Source organism: Pogona vitticeps, chromosome 14 (assembly GCF_051106095.1).
Source record: "Pogona vitticeps strain Pit_001003342236 chromosome 14, PviZW2.1, whole genome shotgun sequence".
Taxonomy (NCBI): Eukaryota; Metazoa; Chordata; class Lepidosauria; order Squamata; family Agamidae; genus Pogona; species Pogona vitticeps.
In genome coordinates this window covers 10,741,783-10,754,069 of record NC_135796.1, presented here as the reverse complement: position 1 = coordinate 10,754,069, position 12,287 = coordinate 10,741,783, and the positions used below count along the sequence as shown (strand labels likewise).

At 45.0% G+C, this 12,287-nt stretch overlaps 1 protein-coding gene across 1 annotated transcript in view; it reads right to left on the bottom strand.

Moving 5' to 3' along the window:
• The window catches only part of PI4KA (phosphatidylinositol 4-kinase alpha), an 86,659-nt gene that overhangs the window by 24,865 nt on the left and 49,507 nt on the right, over positions 1-12,287 (bottom strand). Inside the window, exons 23-30 of the mRNA XM_072983392.2 lie at positions 11,303-11,385; positions 9,233-9,303; positions 7,124-7,248; positions 6,732-6,813; positions 4,885-4,968; positions 4,221-4,310; positions 3,890-4,009; positions 2,563-2,655 (exon numbers count right to left, since the gene is read on the bottom strand). Coding sequence (XP_072839493.1) covers positions 2,563-2,655; positions 3,890-4,009; positions 4,221-4,310; positions 4,885-4,968; positions 6,732-6,813; positions 7,124-7,248; positions 9,233-9,303; positions 11,303-11,385 — 748 coding nt within the window. The remainder of the gene's footprint in view (positions 1-2,562; positions 2,656-3,889; positions 4,010-4,220; positions 4,311-4,884; positions 4,969-6,731; positions 6,814-7,123; positions 7,249-9,232; positions 9,304-11,302; positions 11,386-12,287) is intronic.

The following is a 12,287-nucleotide window of genomic DNA, read 5'->3' as shown; positions in this document are numbered from 1 at the left end:
CCTCTAATATGTCCAATTTTCCTGAACAGATCTCTGGTCTTTCCTTTTCTGTTATCTTCCTCTATTTCTTTGCATTGTTCATTTAAGAAGGCCCTCTTGTCTCTCCTTGCTATTCTTTGGAAGTCTGCATTCAAGTTTCTGTAACTTTCCCTATCTCCCTTGCATTTTGCTTCCCTTCTCCTCTCTGCTATTTCTAAGGCCTCGTTGGACAGCCACTTTGCTTTCTTGCATTTCCTTTTCTTTGGGATGGTTTTTGTTGCTGCCTCCTGGACAATGTTACGAGCCTCTATCCAGAGTTCTTCAGGCACTCTGTCCACCAAATCTAGTTCCTTAAATCTGTTCTTTACTTCCACTGTGTATTCATAAGGGATTTGGTTTAGATTATACCTGAGTGGCCCAGTGGTTTTTCCTAATCTCTTCAGTCTAAGCTTGAATTTTGCTATGAGAAGCTGATGATCAGAACCGCAGTCAACTCCAGGTCTTGTTTTTGCTGACTGTATAGAGCTTCTCCATCTTTGGCTGCAGAGAATATAATCAATCTGATTTCGATATTGCCCATCTGGTGATTTCCATGTATAGAGTCGCCTCTTGTGTTGTTGGAAAAGAGTGTTTGTGATGACCAGCTTATTCTCTTGACAAAACTCTATTAGCCTTTGTCCTGCTTCGTTCTGAACTCCAAGGCCAAACTTCCCTGTTGTTCCTTTTATCTCTTGGCTCCCTACTTTAGCATTCCAGTCCCCTAGAATGAGAAGAACATCTTTCTTTGGTGTCAGTTCTAGAAGGTGTTGTAAATCTTCATAGAATTGTTCAATTTCAGTCTCCTCAGCAATGCTGGTTGGTGCATAAACTTGGATTATTGTGATGTTGAATGGTCTGCCTTGGATTCGTATTGACATCATTCTATCATTTTTGAGATTGTATCCCATTACAGCTTTTCCCACTCTTTTGTTGACTATGAGGGCTACTCCATTCCTTCTACGGGATTCTTGCCCACAGTAGTAGATATGATAATCATCTGAGCTGAATTCGCCCATTCCTGTCCATTTTAGTTCACTGATGCCCAGGATGTCGATGTTTATTCTTGCCATCTCCTGTTTGACCACCTCCAGCTTCCCAACGTTCATAGATCTTACATTCCAGGTTCCTATGCAGTATTTTTCTTTACAGCATTGGACTTTCCTTTCACTTCCAGGCACGTCCACAGCTGAGCGTCCTTTCGGCTTTGGCCCAACCACTTCATTAGCTCTGGAGCTACTTGTACTTGTCCTCCACTCTTCCTCAGTAGCATGTTGGACGCCTTCCGACCTGAGGGGCCCATCTTCCAGCGTCATATCTTTTAGTCTTTTGTTTCTGATCATGGGGCGTTCTTGGCAAAGATACTGGAGTGGCTTGCCATTTCCTACTCCAGGTGGATTGCGTTTAGTCGGAACTCTCCACTATGTCCTGTCCGTCTTGGGTGTCCCTGCACGGCATAGCCCATAGCTTCTCTGAGTTACTCAAGCCCCTTCGCCACGACAAGGCAGCAATCCATGAAGGAGAGAGTGAGAAGAGGGAGTGAGAAGAGCAAATATTGAGGGCCCCGGATTGAGGGCTTTTCCATTGATTTCAATGGAAAAGCACGGCTTGAACTATGATTGCTCACCTTCTGGTTGGGGAATCAATCCATTAGGCTGTAAAGTGTGGGAATTTGCTGCATGCTATTGATTATACACTCCGAGCTTTCTCTCCCTAATAAACATGACATGAACCTTTGAAAGAAATGCTATCTAAATGAATATGGCCTACGTCCAACACAGTGGGGCCAGAATCTAGCATTAAATCCTAGTGTACGTTTCAGCACTGCTAGCTAGAGAGTCGGTGGTTATATTTCTTGTTACACGCCAGTCATGAAAGATGGCATGCCACAAGAAATGTTTTTAAAAAACCCCAACTCCTTAGCTAGTGACAATTGTCCGGGGAAATTTATACCAAAGGATTTAACACCAGTGTAATTTTTCAGTTAGATTTTGGCCAATGTCAGTGGGGGAAACACGCCACTAGAAGAGTTACAGTGTTTTTTCCCCCAAGTGCACAACAAGAAACACGGCGGTTCTCGGGGTCACGAGGTGGGCCACAGCCTCCCAACGTTTCCTGCGTCGTTTGAAACCGTGCCAAAGTCCCCTTTCGGGCACAGATCAGAACGGGCGTCTATGAGCGCAATGCGATTTGCTCCAGCCCCATCACACCCCTGGAGGTTGCAGGGCCAAAGACAGGGTGCTGGCATGGAAGGGCCCTGCTTGGAGCCCTCAGACCACCTCAAGGCTCCAAAGGGAAACAGAGCAGTCCACCTCAGAGGGACGTGCAAGGTGGCAAGAGGTTTTGCTGCTCCTCTCAAACCTCTCTGAGAGTGCTCAGGGGTGACTACAAGATCTTAGGGATTTGTCACGCCAGAATAAAAGAGACGGGGGCCAGGGCACAGCTGGAGAGAACTTGAACCCCCAGCTCTAGAAACAGCCTCGCACAGCAAAGGAGAGCATTTCGTTTCTTTGGGGTCACTGTGGAACTCAAAGCGGCCGTACTTGCCTCTCCAGCGTAGCGATTGCGCAGGTTCAGAGAAGCCATGAAGTTGGAGTAGTCCTTCTTGACACAGGCAGGCCTTTCAGTTAACTGGGTGGCCTACAAACAAGGCAGAGTTATGATCAAATCGGTGGCACATGCAGGGGTTTCTGAAGTGTTTGGACGAAGTGGCCAACGTTGGAAAAATGAAAGAGGCAAACATATCCTGTTCCATTCTTCTCCCTCACTGGTTCCCTGTCCAACCCAACCAGCAGAAGCTGACACTGAGCCAAGAAAGAGTAGGTTCCCAGTTTGAACGTTGCCTTTAACTCACGGCAGGCAGCCTCTTCGGCAGTTTGTGGAGAACCACAAAAACCTTTAATAGAGGGAGCCGAAGAGATTACAACAGTATCATGCAGAGGTTCTACGCTCCAGATGTCAAGACATCTGAAGAGATTTCCATAATCCCTGCCCACTGGCCACGCTGAGACCGGCGGAAGTCAAGGTCCAAAATATCTCAATGGTCAAAGTCAGCCAGTCTCTAATAGAGGTGCAGCCCACAAAGGTAAGAACAGCTGTGGCTAAAGTACTACATCGTCCAGAATTCTTTGTTGCGCTAGATGGCCAACTGGAGGCCACTCGGAAGCCCACAAGCCAATCCGGAACTTGCCACCACTTCCTCCATGAATCTGACTAATCCTTTTAAAAAACAGGTGTGCCATGTGATTGGACTGGATCTCCCATCACAGTGAGAAAGGCTGGGAGTCCATCCACCTATGATTTGAAGCAAGAGAGTCCCCAGCCCTCCATGGCTACAGGCCGCAGCGATTGGAATACAGTGGTGCCCCGCATAGCGAGGTTAATCCGTTCCGGATTAACCTTCGCTATGGGGAAACATCGTTAAGTGGGACGGGGAAACCAAATGGGCCCAAAACTCACCGGTCTCCGATGTTTCCCCATGTTGCGGCGGCCATTTTGGGTGTCCCGGCAGCCATTTTTAGTGTTACGGCGGCCATTTTGGGTGTCCCAGCGGCCATTTTTAGTGTTCCGGCGGCCATTTTGGAACCGCTAAACAGCTGTTCCCCCATCGCAATGCAAGGATGCCCTCACATTAGCGATGGGGAAATCCGCATCGGTATGCGGATTCTTCGTTAAATGGTGCACTCGTTATGCGAGGCACCACTGTACTCGAAAGTGTCCCATAAACGGGAAGGGTTCTCATCATTGGCACAACTCAATGAAAATTGATTGCAATGCTTCTGACCAAAGAGCACAAAGGGGTCACAAGAAGGAACAAAGCCCACGTGGCAATTCCAGCCCTTTCTAGCCAAGGAGGCCACGGTTCCCCGCTCACCCCCAGCGTCGTGTTCTGCCTGTTGTAGCCGGCAAAGTGAAGAATGCTCTCCGTGGCCATGGCCAGCCCCGTGTGCTGAGACAGGCCGGACACCCAGTTCTGATGCTTGTTCAAGTATTCCTTAAACATAAGTAGGGAAGGGGGAGAGAAACACATGTCAGCGACAGGGGATTTCCAGGGCAGATCATTCTTTGCCTGACAAATTAAACTGCTGCCATGTGCTCCCCACTTTCTGGAGCCCTAATTCCTTCTTCTTTGGCTTTTTAATTCAAAGCCAAATTCGCAATCCACTCCAGATCCTGCAAGATTCACAATCACTTGTAGAAGTTACCTGCAAGTGAGATTTGGTGACGGTCGGAGCCCATTTCATGGCTTCTTGGAGAATCATGCCGCAGCGTGCAGCAAAATCCTTTACGATACTCTAGAAGAGGAGACACAGAACATAGAGAGCAGAATCAGTTCTTCTGTTTATGAGGAAAAGTGTAATAAAGTGAACATTGGCCAGACTGGACATATATGTATGAAGGTCCGTGGGTATAGGGCCTGGATTGTGAAGGTGATTCCTAGAATTTCAGTTTATGTGGAATTTATGTGGAATATCAATTACAAAGCTCAAGGCCCAATACTTAAGACATGTTCAGACATTATTTCTTTGTGGGGGTTGTAATGGATATGGTCAAACATACTATTTAGGTGAAGGGAAGGGAAGCTCTATTATCCTGCCCCCCTCTCCATGCAACTGGTCTCTGCTTCTAAACCCTGGCAGCCAACAAAATCATTTGCTTTTGAAAGAGATGATCTGGAAGCCGAGAGTCCTTGCATTTCTATAAATACATCTCTGCAATTCCAAATGACGCAGAGAGAAAAAGCAGACAGGCACTTTTCTAGCTATAAACATGCATAAAAATAAGAATGAACATACTCAGAAAAAAAATCACAATAAAATGTATTTTTTTTCTTTTGAAAAAACAGTTTAAGTAATTCGGAACATTTACCTCCCTTGCTTCATATGTATCAGGAACAGTAATTCTGTATGGAGCATCTGGAATGTCATAGTACGGTTGGTCCTTGTGAATATCCTAAAAAAGAAAGCAAGTCACTGAGTAAATTTATTTCTTACATACAGTAGGGCCCCCCTATCCATGGGATCAGTATCAGCTGATTCACTTATCTGCTATCTGAAAATACCAAATACAGTGGTGCCTCGCAAGACGATTGCCTCGCGGGATGAAAACCCCACACGACGATTGTTTTTTTGAGAGCCCTATGGTGCCTCGCAAGACAGTTTTTTCTATGGCCGTGTTTTGCAAGACTTCCCCCCCCCCGAGACCGATGGTTCACAAGATGAATAAATTTCATTTGTCTTGCAACTCGAAAGACGATTTTTTTTGCAAGACAGATTTTTGCAGAACGAATTAAAATCGTCTTGCGAGGCACCATTGTAACCCCCAATAGCTATGTGTTTCCACCATATATTTACCACAACTGGCCACTAGAGGGCCTCAGAGACCAGGCAACATATAGTGCTCAATATGTCTGCATTTTTTGGCATCCATGGGGGTGGGGTGGGCAGGCGTGGAATTGATTCCCCACAGATACCGCAGTCCTTCTGTATTTAGAAACCCCAGCAACTTAATATCTACAGCATCTTGTGCCACCAATTATCATAATACTGTTTTCCTGAACAACCAACTCAGCTATTAAATTAAGAAAAGTGACTTCACTGGACAATCTCCATAATCCCCAAACAGCTTTTGTATTTTTAAAAAAGGGAGAATATTTCGATGCTCTGCAGGTAGGAAGTGGTGACAGGACTTGTGAGCAGGAGACAGCTAGTGTGCTGTCCTCCCAGGTGTCGGAGCCCGAAGAAGACCGAGGCTGTGTGGAGGGAGTGTTAGTGGAGATAGAGACAGAGAGGCATGCCGAGAGACGGGCGTTAGAGGTTTGCCTGGCAGATGAAGAAGGGGAGGAGCGAGATCTAATCACGTGGGAGGAGATACTAAACGAGGGAGAGAACGTGTGGGCTTTTCAGATAATGACAGAGTTGCCCGGAGAAAAGGTGGAGAAGGCAGTGCAGACAGAACCTATGACAGAACACGAGGTTGTGACTGGGCTGATAAAAGAGTTCCCTAACCTGCACATCGGAGGGGGGTTGTTGCCGGATCCAGTAGGTAAAGGAGCTGGAGAGGGGTTCGTAAAGGCGCTGGAATGGACGGTGGTCGTGTACCCCCGCAACCACCCTGGGGGGCCGGAGGGTGATTCGTCCCAGTCCTTATTTGGTACAACAACAACCTCCCGAGGGAGGCTGGGAGAGACACCCTTGTTGTGGGACTATATGTGCGGTCCGCACCATACTGCTGAGGCTGATGACGGATCGCGAGAGGTTTGGGCCAGCCCCGATGTAAGAAGCGCGTGGACAACGCCCGAGTTAAGAGTTAAAAGTTATAAAGTTTTACCAGAGTTAAGCTTGATGGACCCGTTCAAAGCTGTTGAACGTGAAAGTTTGTTAAATAAAAAGACTAATGTTCAAATAAATGATCAGCCTCTGATGTTTATTGCTGCGCCTACAGGGGGACCGCCCGTGGCAGGAAGCGAACCCGCTCACAGGACTGCAACCACAACCCAAAATAAAATAAAATAAAAACCCCAAAACACCTCCACCCCCCACACACAGTGATTTTGAAAACAGGAAAGTATCTTTGGGAGAACCCAAAGCTTTACAGAAGTACCAAAAACACTGAGCATGCCAAGACCTCATGGGCAAGACCTTTAGCAAGAACTATATACAGTAAATGTGCTTTGGGATAATTTAGCAAACCGGGATTAATAGAGAAATACTTACCGCACTCAGAGATAGGGACAATGTCTGCAGAATATCTAACATGGTCTTGAGCACCGTTCCACTCCACAGCAAATGAGGAAATCTGAAAACAAACAAAACCGATTAATTTTAGAAACGACGGCATCTCCGAAACAGCCATTCTTATTAAATTTACAAGCAGTTCTCTATTTAAAATCTTCTTTTCCATTTAAAGTTACATTGACTGTGTGGGTAATCCAAGATGACTGGAGGAGATCTAGCTATTCTTTTGCAACCAGATAAATAAATATTTTAGCGTAATTAGTGATCGATACATACAACAATGACAAAGACGTTAATCAGGATATATAACAAAAGGCCAACGCCATTCATGTTGGTGGGGGCTCCCATGAAGAGCAAGATCACATACTCACTTGTCTACGAGGCCAGATAAATATTTATCTGCCACCCGCCTGATTCTCTTATGAATGTGGTTAAAGTTGACCAGCAAGAATTGAGCGTGCCTCTCCAGCTCCTCTTCATTCTCTTTAGTTTTAGCCTAAACACAACAAAGATAATCATTGGCTACTTGCTTTTTAAAAAGCTGAGAAACCTTTACTTCACGTTGCAATCCTATGGGCATTCATTTGGAGCAAGTCCCGGTCCGGTTGCCTTTTCAGTAACCATACAAAGAATCGGACTGTTAAATTATGTTTATATGCACGGAGTCGCAACGTCTACATAACGCACCTAGGAGAGTGTGAGGAGGGGAAAAAAGTCCCTGATCCAAGGAGTTTGCAATGCAAACGTTTATAAAGTTCAGCCCGAAGGGCATACTTTAATCATCACTCACTACAATTATTTCTGCCAATTACCAACTGAATTCTTGACAATCCCACTGCTAAATTTGAGCCTTGGAAAGGTTCTGCCACCCCTTAGGACAGTCATTGCTGCTTTGTGGCACAAATTATTCACCCAAACAGCCCCTGCATTCATCTTAGTAAAATGTCAGTGCTTTCCAGCCATCTATAAAGGGGAATATAATAAGGTGACATAATTCAGGCTTTTCTTTAAAGGACTGGCCTGGTAGCCATAGACGACAAGGCGCTACATGCAGGAAAGTGGGCTGGCAGAAAAGGTATACGCTCCATCCCTCCGTGTCTCTTAGCGTTAAAACCAAGGAGGAAGTCCAAGGAAGGAAAACAGAGGAGCGCTCCAGCCGTCCTCTGCATCTTTGTGCTGAGCACAATAAAGGATGGATGGAGCCCTCAGTCCTTGTTCTGCCAACCCTAGGAAGCCAGTAAGACTCTGTAACCTTCGGGGTCTTATTTACAAGGCTGTGATGGAGGTAAGAGCACCATAGTTTGCCATGACATGGTTGATCCTCCTGCCCATGTGTTCCCTCCCCCCTCCTCACTATGCTTCAGTTGTCGCCCTTACTTTACTATTCATCGTTTTCTTTAAAATATTTCCACCCCGCCTTTAAAAGGGACCCAAGGAGACTTTGCATCATGAAGAGGCAATATTTAAAAGCTACACACAATAAGTACACAAGCATTTAAAAAGAATCAAACAAATAGCACACTAAAAGGGTCAGCAAAATCAACACCAAAAATGGATTCAGAGGAACAAGGGGAGTGGGATGAGAATAACTGGGCCCTGATCCATTTAAACCCTCTATTTTAAAAACCCTCTCAGGGTCTGAAGAGAAAGACTTGCAGAAGAACAGCAAAGATGGGGCTAGCCCATGGGGGTCAGTGGCACCACCAGGTTTCCCATGATGCACAAATCTCACGCGGGGAGCATCAGACCACACAGCTTGGCGTCACCCTATTCCAGGATATATTGTTTTGCTACACACGTTTCAAAATACTTAAGAAAAATTCCTGAACTGACAGCTTCTCACCATTCGAAACGCAACTTAGGGGCTGTTCTGAAGGTTCCTAGAAAGAGGTGGAAAGGATGGGTCATGGAGCAGGAGCAAGACCGCCCACCATTTCTAAAAAGGTCTCCTACAGAAAGGCTGCTTCCGGGTGTCAGAGCAAAGACACCCAAGCCGGACTGGAAAGTAGCCGTGGGGTCTCGGCTTGTGGGACTCGCTCCCCAGTCGGACTTTTAAGCCGCACTGGCGACTTGGAAAGAAAAACAAACTCAGTTTGTTCGCTTTTCGTTCCAATGATTCGGACTCAACTCGCAATGCGGAGCCTGCCCATCTTCTCCCCTTTTTTTCTGGGGGAAAAAAACTTGTATTTCATAGGGAATCAGACCCAAAGGCTTGGCCAACATTCCTGCTGCACAGCCAGGAGTTGAGTAGGTGTGGGCGGCATATAAGTTAAATGAATGAATGAATGAATGAATGAATGAATGAATGAATGAATGAATGAATGAATGAATGAATGAATGAATGAATGAATGAATGCAGTCGTGTTTCCAGAGGCCCTTTTCAAAGAAGCAGCCACGTTAGTCTGTTTCAACGTCAACGAACGTGAAAAGGAAGAGCCTGCCGTACGCAGTCTTTTGTTCTTACCCTCCAATAACCTTACCTTGTCAGCCATCATGTTGAGGAAAGCTTCAAAGACCTTGTCTGCAACAGCTATTACACACTGCATCATCCCTGAAAGAAAGAAATGTCTGGCCATTCAGGAAACAACATTTAAGAATTCTGTCCCCTTAAATGCCATGTCTCCTTGTGTCCAGAGGATCTGCCGAAAGGAAAAGGAAACACTGTATTTTAACACAGCCTGCCTCGTTTGGATCTCCATGGACGTAAACACATGTCTTCGTAGTTCAGGTTGACTTCAACGTGTTGATGCTTACGTATAAAGCCCTAAACGGTTGAGGGCCTCGATATTTGACGGAACGCCTGCTCCTACCAAGAACTACCCGGATCACTCGATCGAGTCAGGAGGTGAGGCTGAGGAGCCTAACGCCAAGGGAGGCCCGGAAGGAGAAGACAAGAAATCGGGCCTTCTCGGCGGTGGCTCCTCGCCTCTGGAACAACCTCCCTCCGGAGATTCGTGAGGCCCCGTCGCTGGGTATTTTTAAGACCCATCTAAAAATGTGGATGTTTAAGCAGGCCTTCCCTCCAGACAACATCTAATATTTTTCTCTTTATCTATTCTTTGTTATCTTTGCCATCTTGAAGAATTTGCCAATTGTTTATTCTTTATCGTTCATGTTTATTGTTTAATGTTTATTGCTTAATGTTTCTGTATATTTTTATTTTTGTTATATGTATATGTTATTACATTTTACTTGTCTGGAAGCTGCCTAAAGTGGTCGTTTGACCAGATAGGCAGGGTATAAATAGAATAAATAAATGAATAAATAAACTATGAAGGCCTTCTGGTTGAATGGAACCAATTGCACTCATAAGTGTATCAAGTATAATCCTCCTCATCATCTTTCCTGCACAAGAACAAACACCCCAAACCAACATGATGGAAGCTAAGATCCAAGGAATCAGTCCTAACAGCAAATGTCGACTCTGCCAAGAAAAAGATGAAACTGTGTCATACCTCATCTGCAAATGTCCAAAGATGGCACAAACAGATTACAAAGTGAGACATGATTGAGTGGCAAAATTGGTGCACTGGTCATTTTGCAAAAAAATAGAACCTGCCAACCTTCAAAAACCGCATGGGAACATCAGGTAGAGAACGTGTCAGAAAATGAGGAAGTCAAGATTTTGTGCGATTTCTGGATCCAAACGGATAGACACCTTGAACACAACACACCAGGCATAGGAGTAATAATACGAAGAAAGGTCTGGATCACTGACATTGCGATGCCAGAGATGAAAATAAAGAACTGGAAAAACGAACCAAGTACAGAGACCTGGCCACTGAAACATCTCGCCTCTGGAAGAAACACACTTCAGTGGTCCCCACAGTCATCGGGGCTTTGGGAAAAATATCAGGAAATTTCACACAGTACTATAAGCAGTTCCAGATCTCAGAAATCAACGCCATCAGAGCTACAAAAACACGACAGTGTTAGGAACAGCATATATACAGCGCCGATATTTAACAGATACTTAAGTTTTTGGTTAAAACTTGTATCTGTTATATAATACTTTGACTCTAACTGATGTTTTTGATTAATATTAATATTAACAACAACAACAATAATAGTCTTAGACCTGCAGAGCTGGAAGGGACCCTATGGATCATCGAGTGCAGCCCCTATTAGGGAGGCCCAGTGGGGGAATCAAACTCCCAACCTCTGGCTCCACAGCCAGAGATCTAAACCACTGAGCTATCCAGCAAGTCTCAAATATGCTTTTGGTCTCTAGACTTCTGTCTGGAGAACAGCAGCCTCTACGACCAGAGAGAACCTCCTGTCCCTGCTTTGTTCTACCTCCCGTAACTGTTTCAAGTGCATCACTTCCTGCCCAGTTTACTAACTCCCTCAGCGCTATTCAGTACGGCCAAGAGTGACAGATGATAGGGGCTGCAGGCCACACACAGGCCGTGTGTTTTGCATAATTTTCAGCTCTCATCTGAAAATTATGCAAAACACACGGAAGCAATGACAGTTAAAGTTCATTTATTTTGTCTTGAAGCAAATCTATGCCTGACACCTCACGGGAAATGGAGCCCATGGTTTCTTACCTGATTTATCTTTCTGAATAGCTTTATCCTCAAAGTAGCAAAACATCACTTGGAAACGATCTGGATCTGTTGAACGCAATACCCTGGGGGAATTAGAATCAGTAAAGGTATTTAGATATAGGCAGACCAAGTTTCTGAAAGAGGAAGACCAAGAGTGAGGGAAAGTCACAGCCTTAAGTTTGCAAGACTTGCACGGGACTATCAATGCTGGATTTTTTTCCCGAAGCCCCTCATTCGAAGGGACTTTGTAAGCCAAAAGCAACTTGACAGCATATTTTAATTGCATTTCAATTATTTTGCCCTTTTATTTTGCCTTTTAATTGTTTTTTAAATGTTGTAAGCCGCCCAGAGACCTTTGGGTAGTGTGGGCGGCATATAAGTTAAACAAACAAACAAACAAACAAAACAAGCTCCTTAAAAATAATTAATCACATTTCCCTCTATCCCACAACTTCTATGAGCAGCACCAAAGTAAAGGAACTGCCTCTGCTTTGTCTCTCGCAATGGCTGGGAGTCCTTTTGCACCGCTTTGCATGCATAAAGGCTGATGATGTCATCAGCCATGGACAATACTCTTTATTTAAAGCTTCCTATTGCCCTTGGGGCTCCCTAGAGGTCCCTTTCGACCTGGGAAAGATTTTGGAAGCCTTGGGATCTGGGGGAGGAAGAGACCTTTAATAGAATTTCATAAACCGATAGAGGCCTGTCAGCGTCCATGGACAATGGTGGCCTAAAGTGGGCGAGGAACCCTGAGTCTCAGAGGGCCATGCCCTCTTCTGCAGGATATCATCACGCCCGGTTCCTCAGCTCCGACAGACACTTCTTCCCATTCCAATAAGCCCAGATAGCAGCAATAAGTGCTTTAAGATTAAAACACTGTTTTTTAAACTGGAGAGGTTTTTATAGCAAAAAGTTTATCTTATTAGCTTTTTTATTATCATTATTTTTGGATTTTATATGTCATTTAAGATGCTGAGGCAGCGCT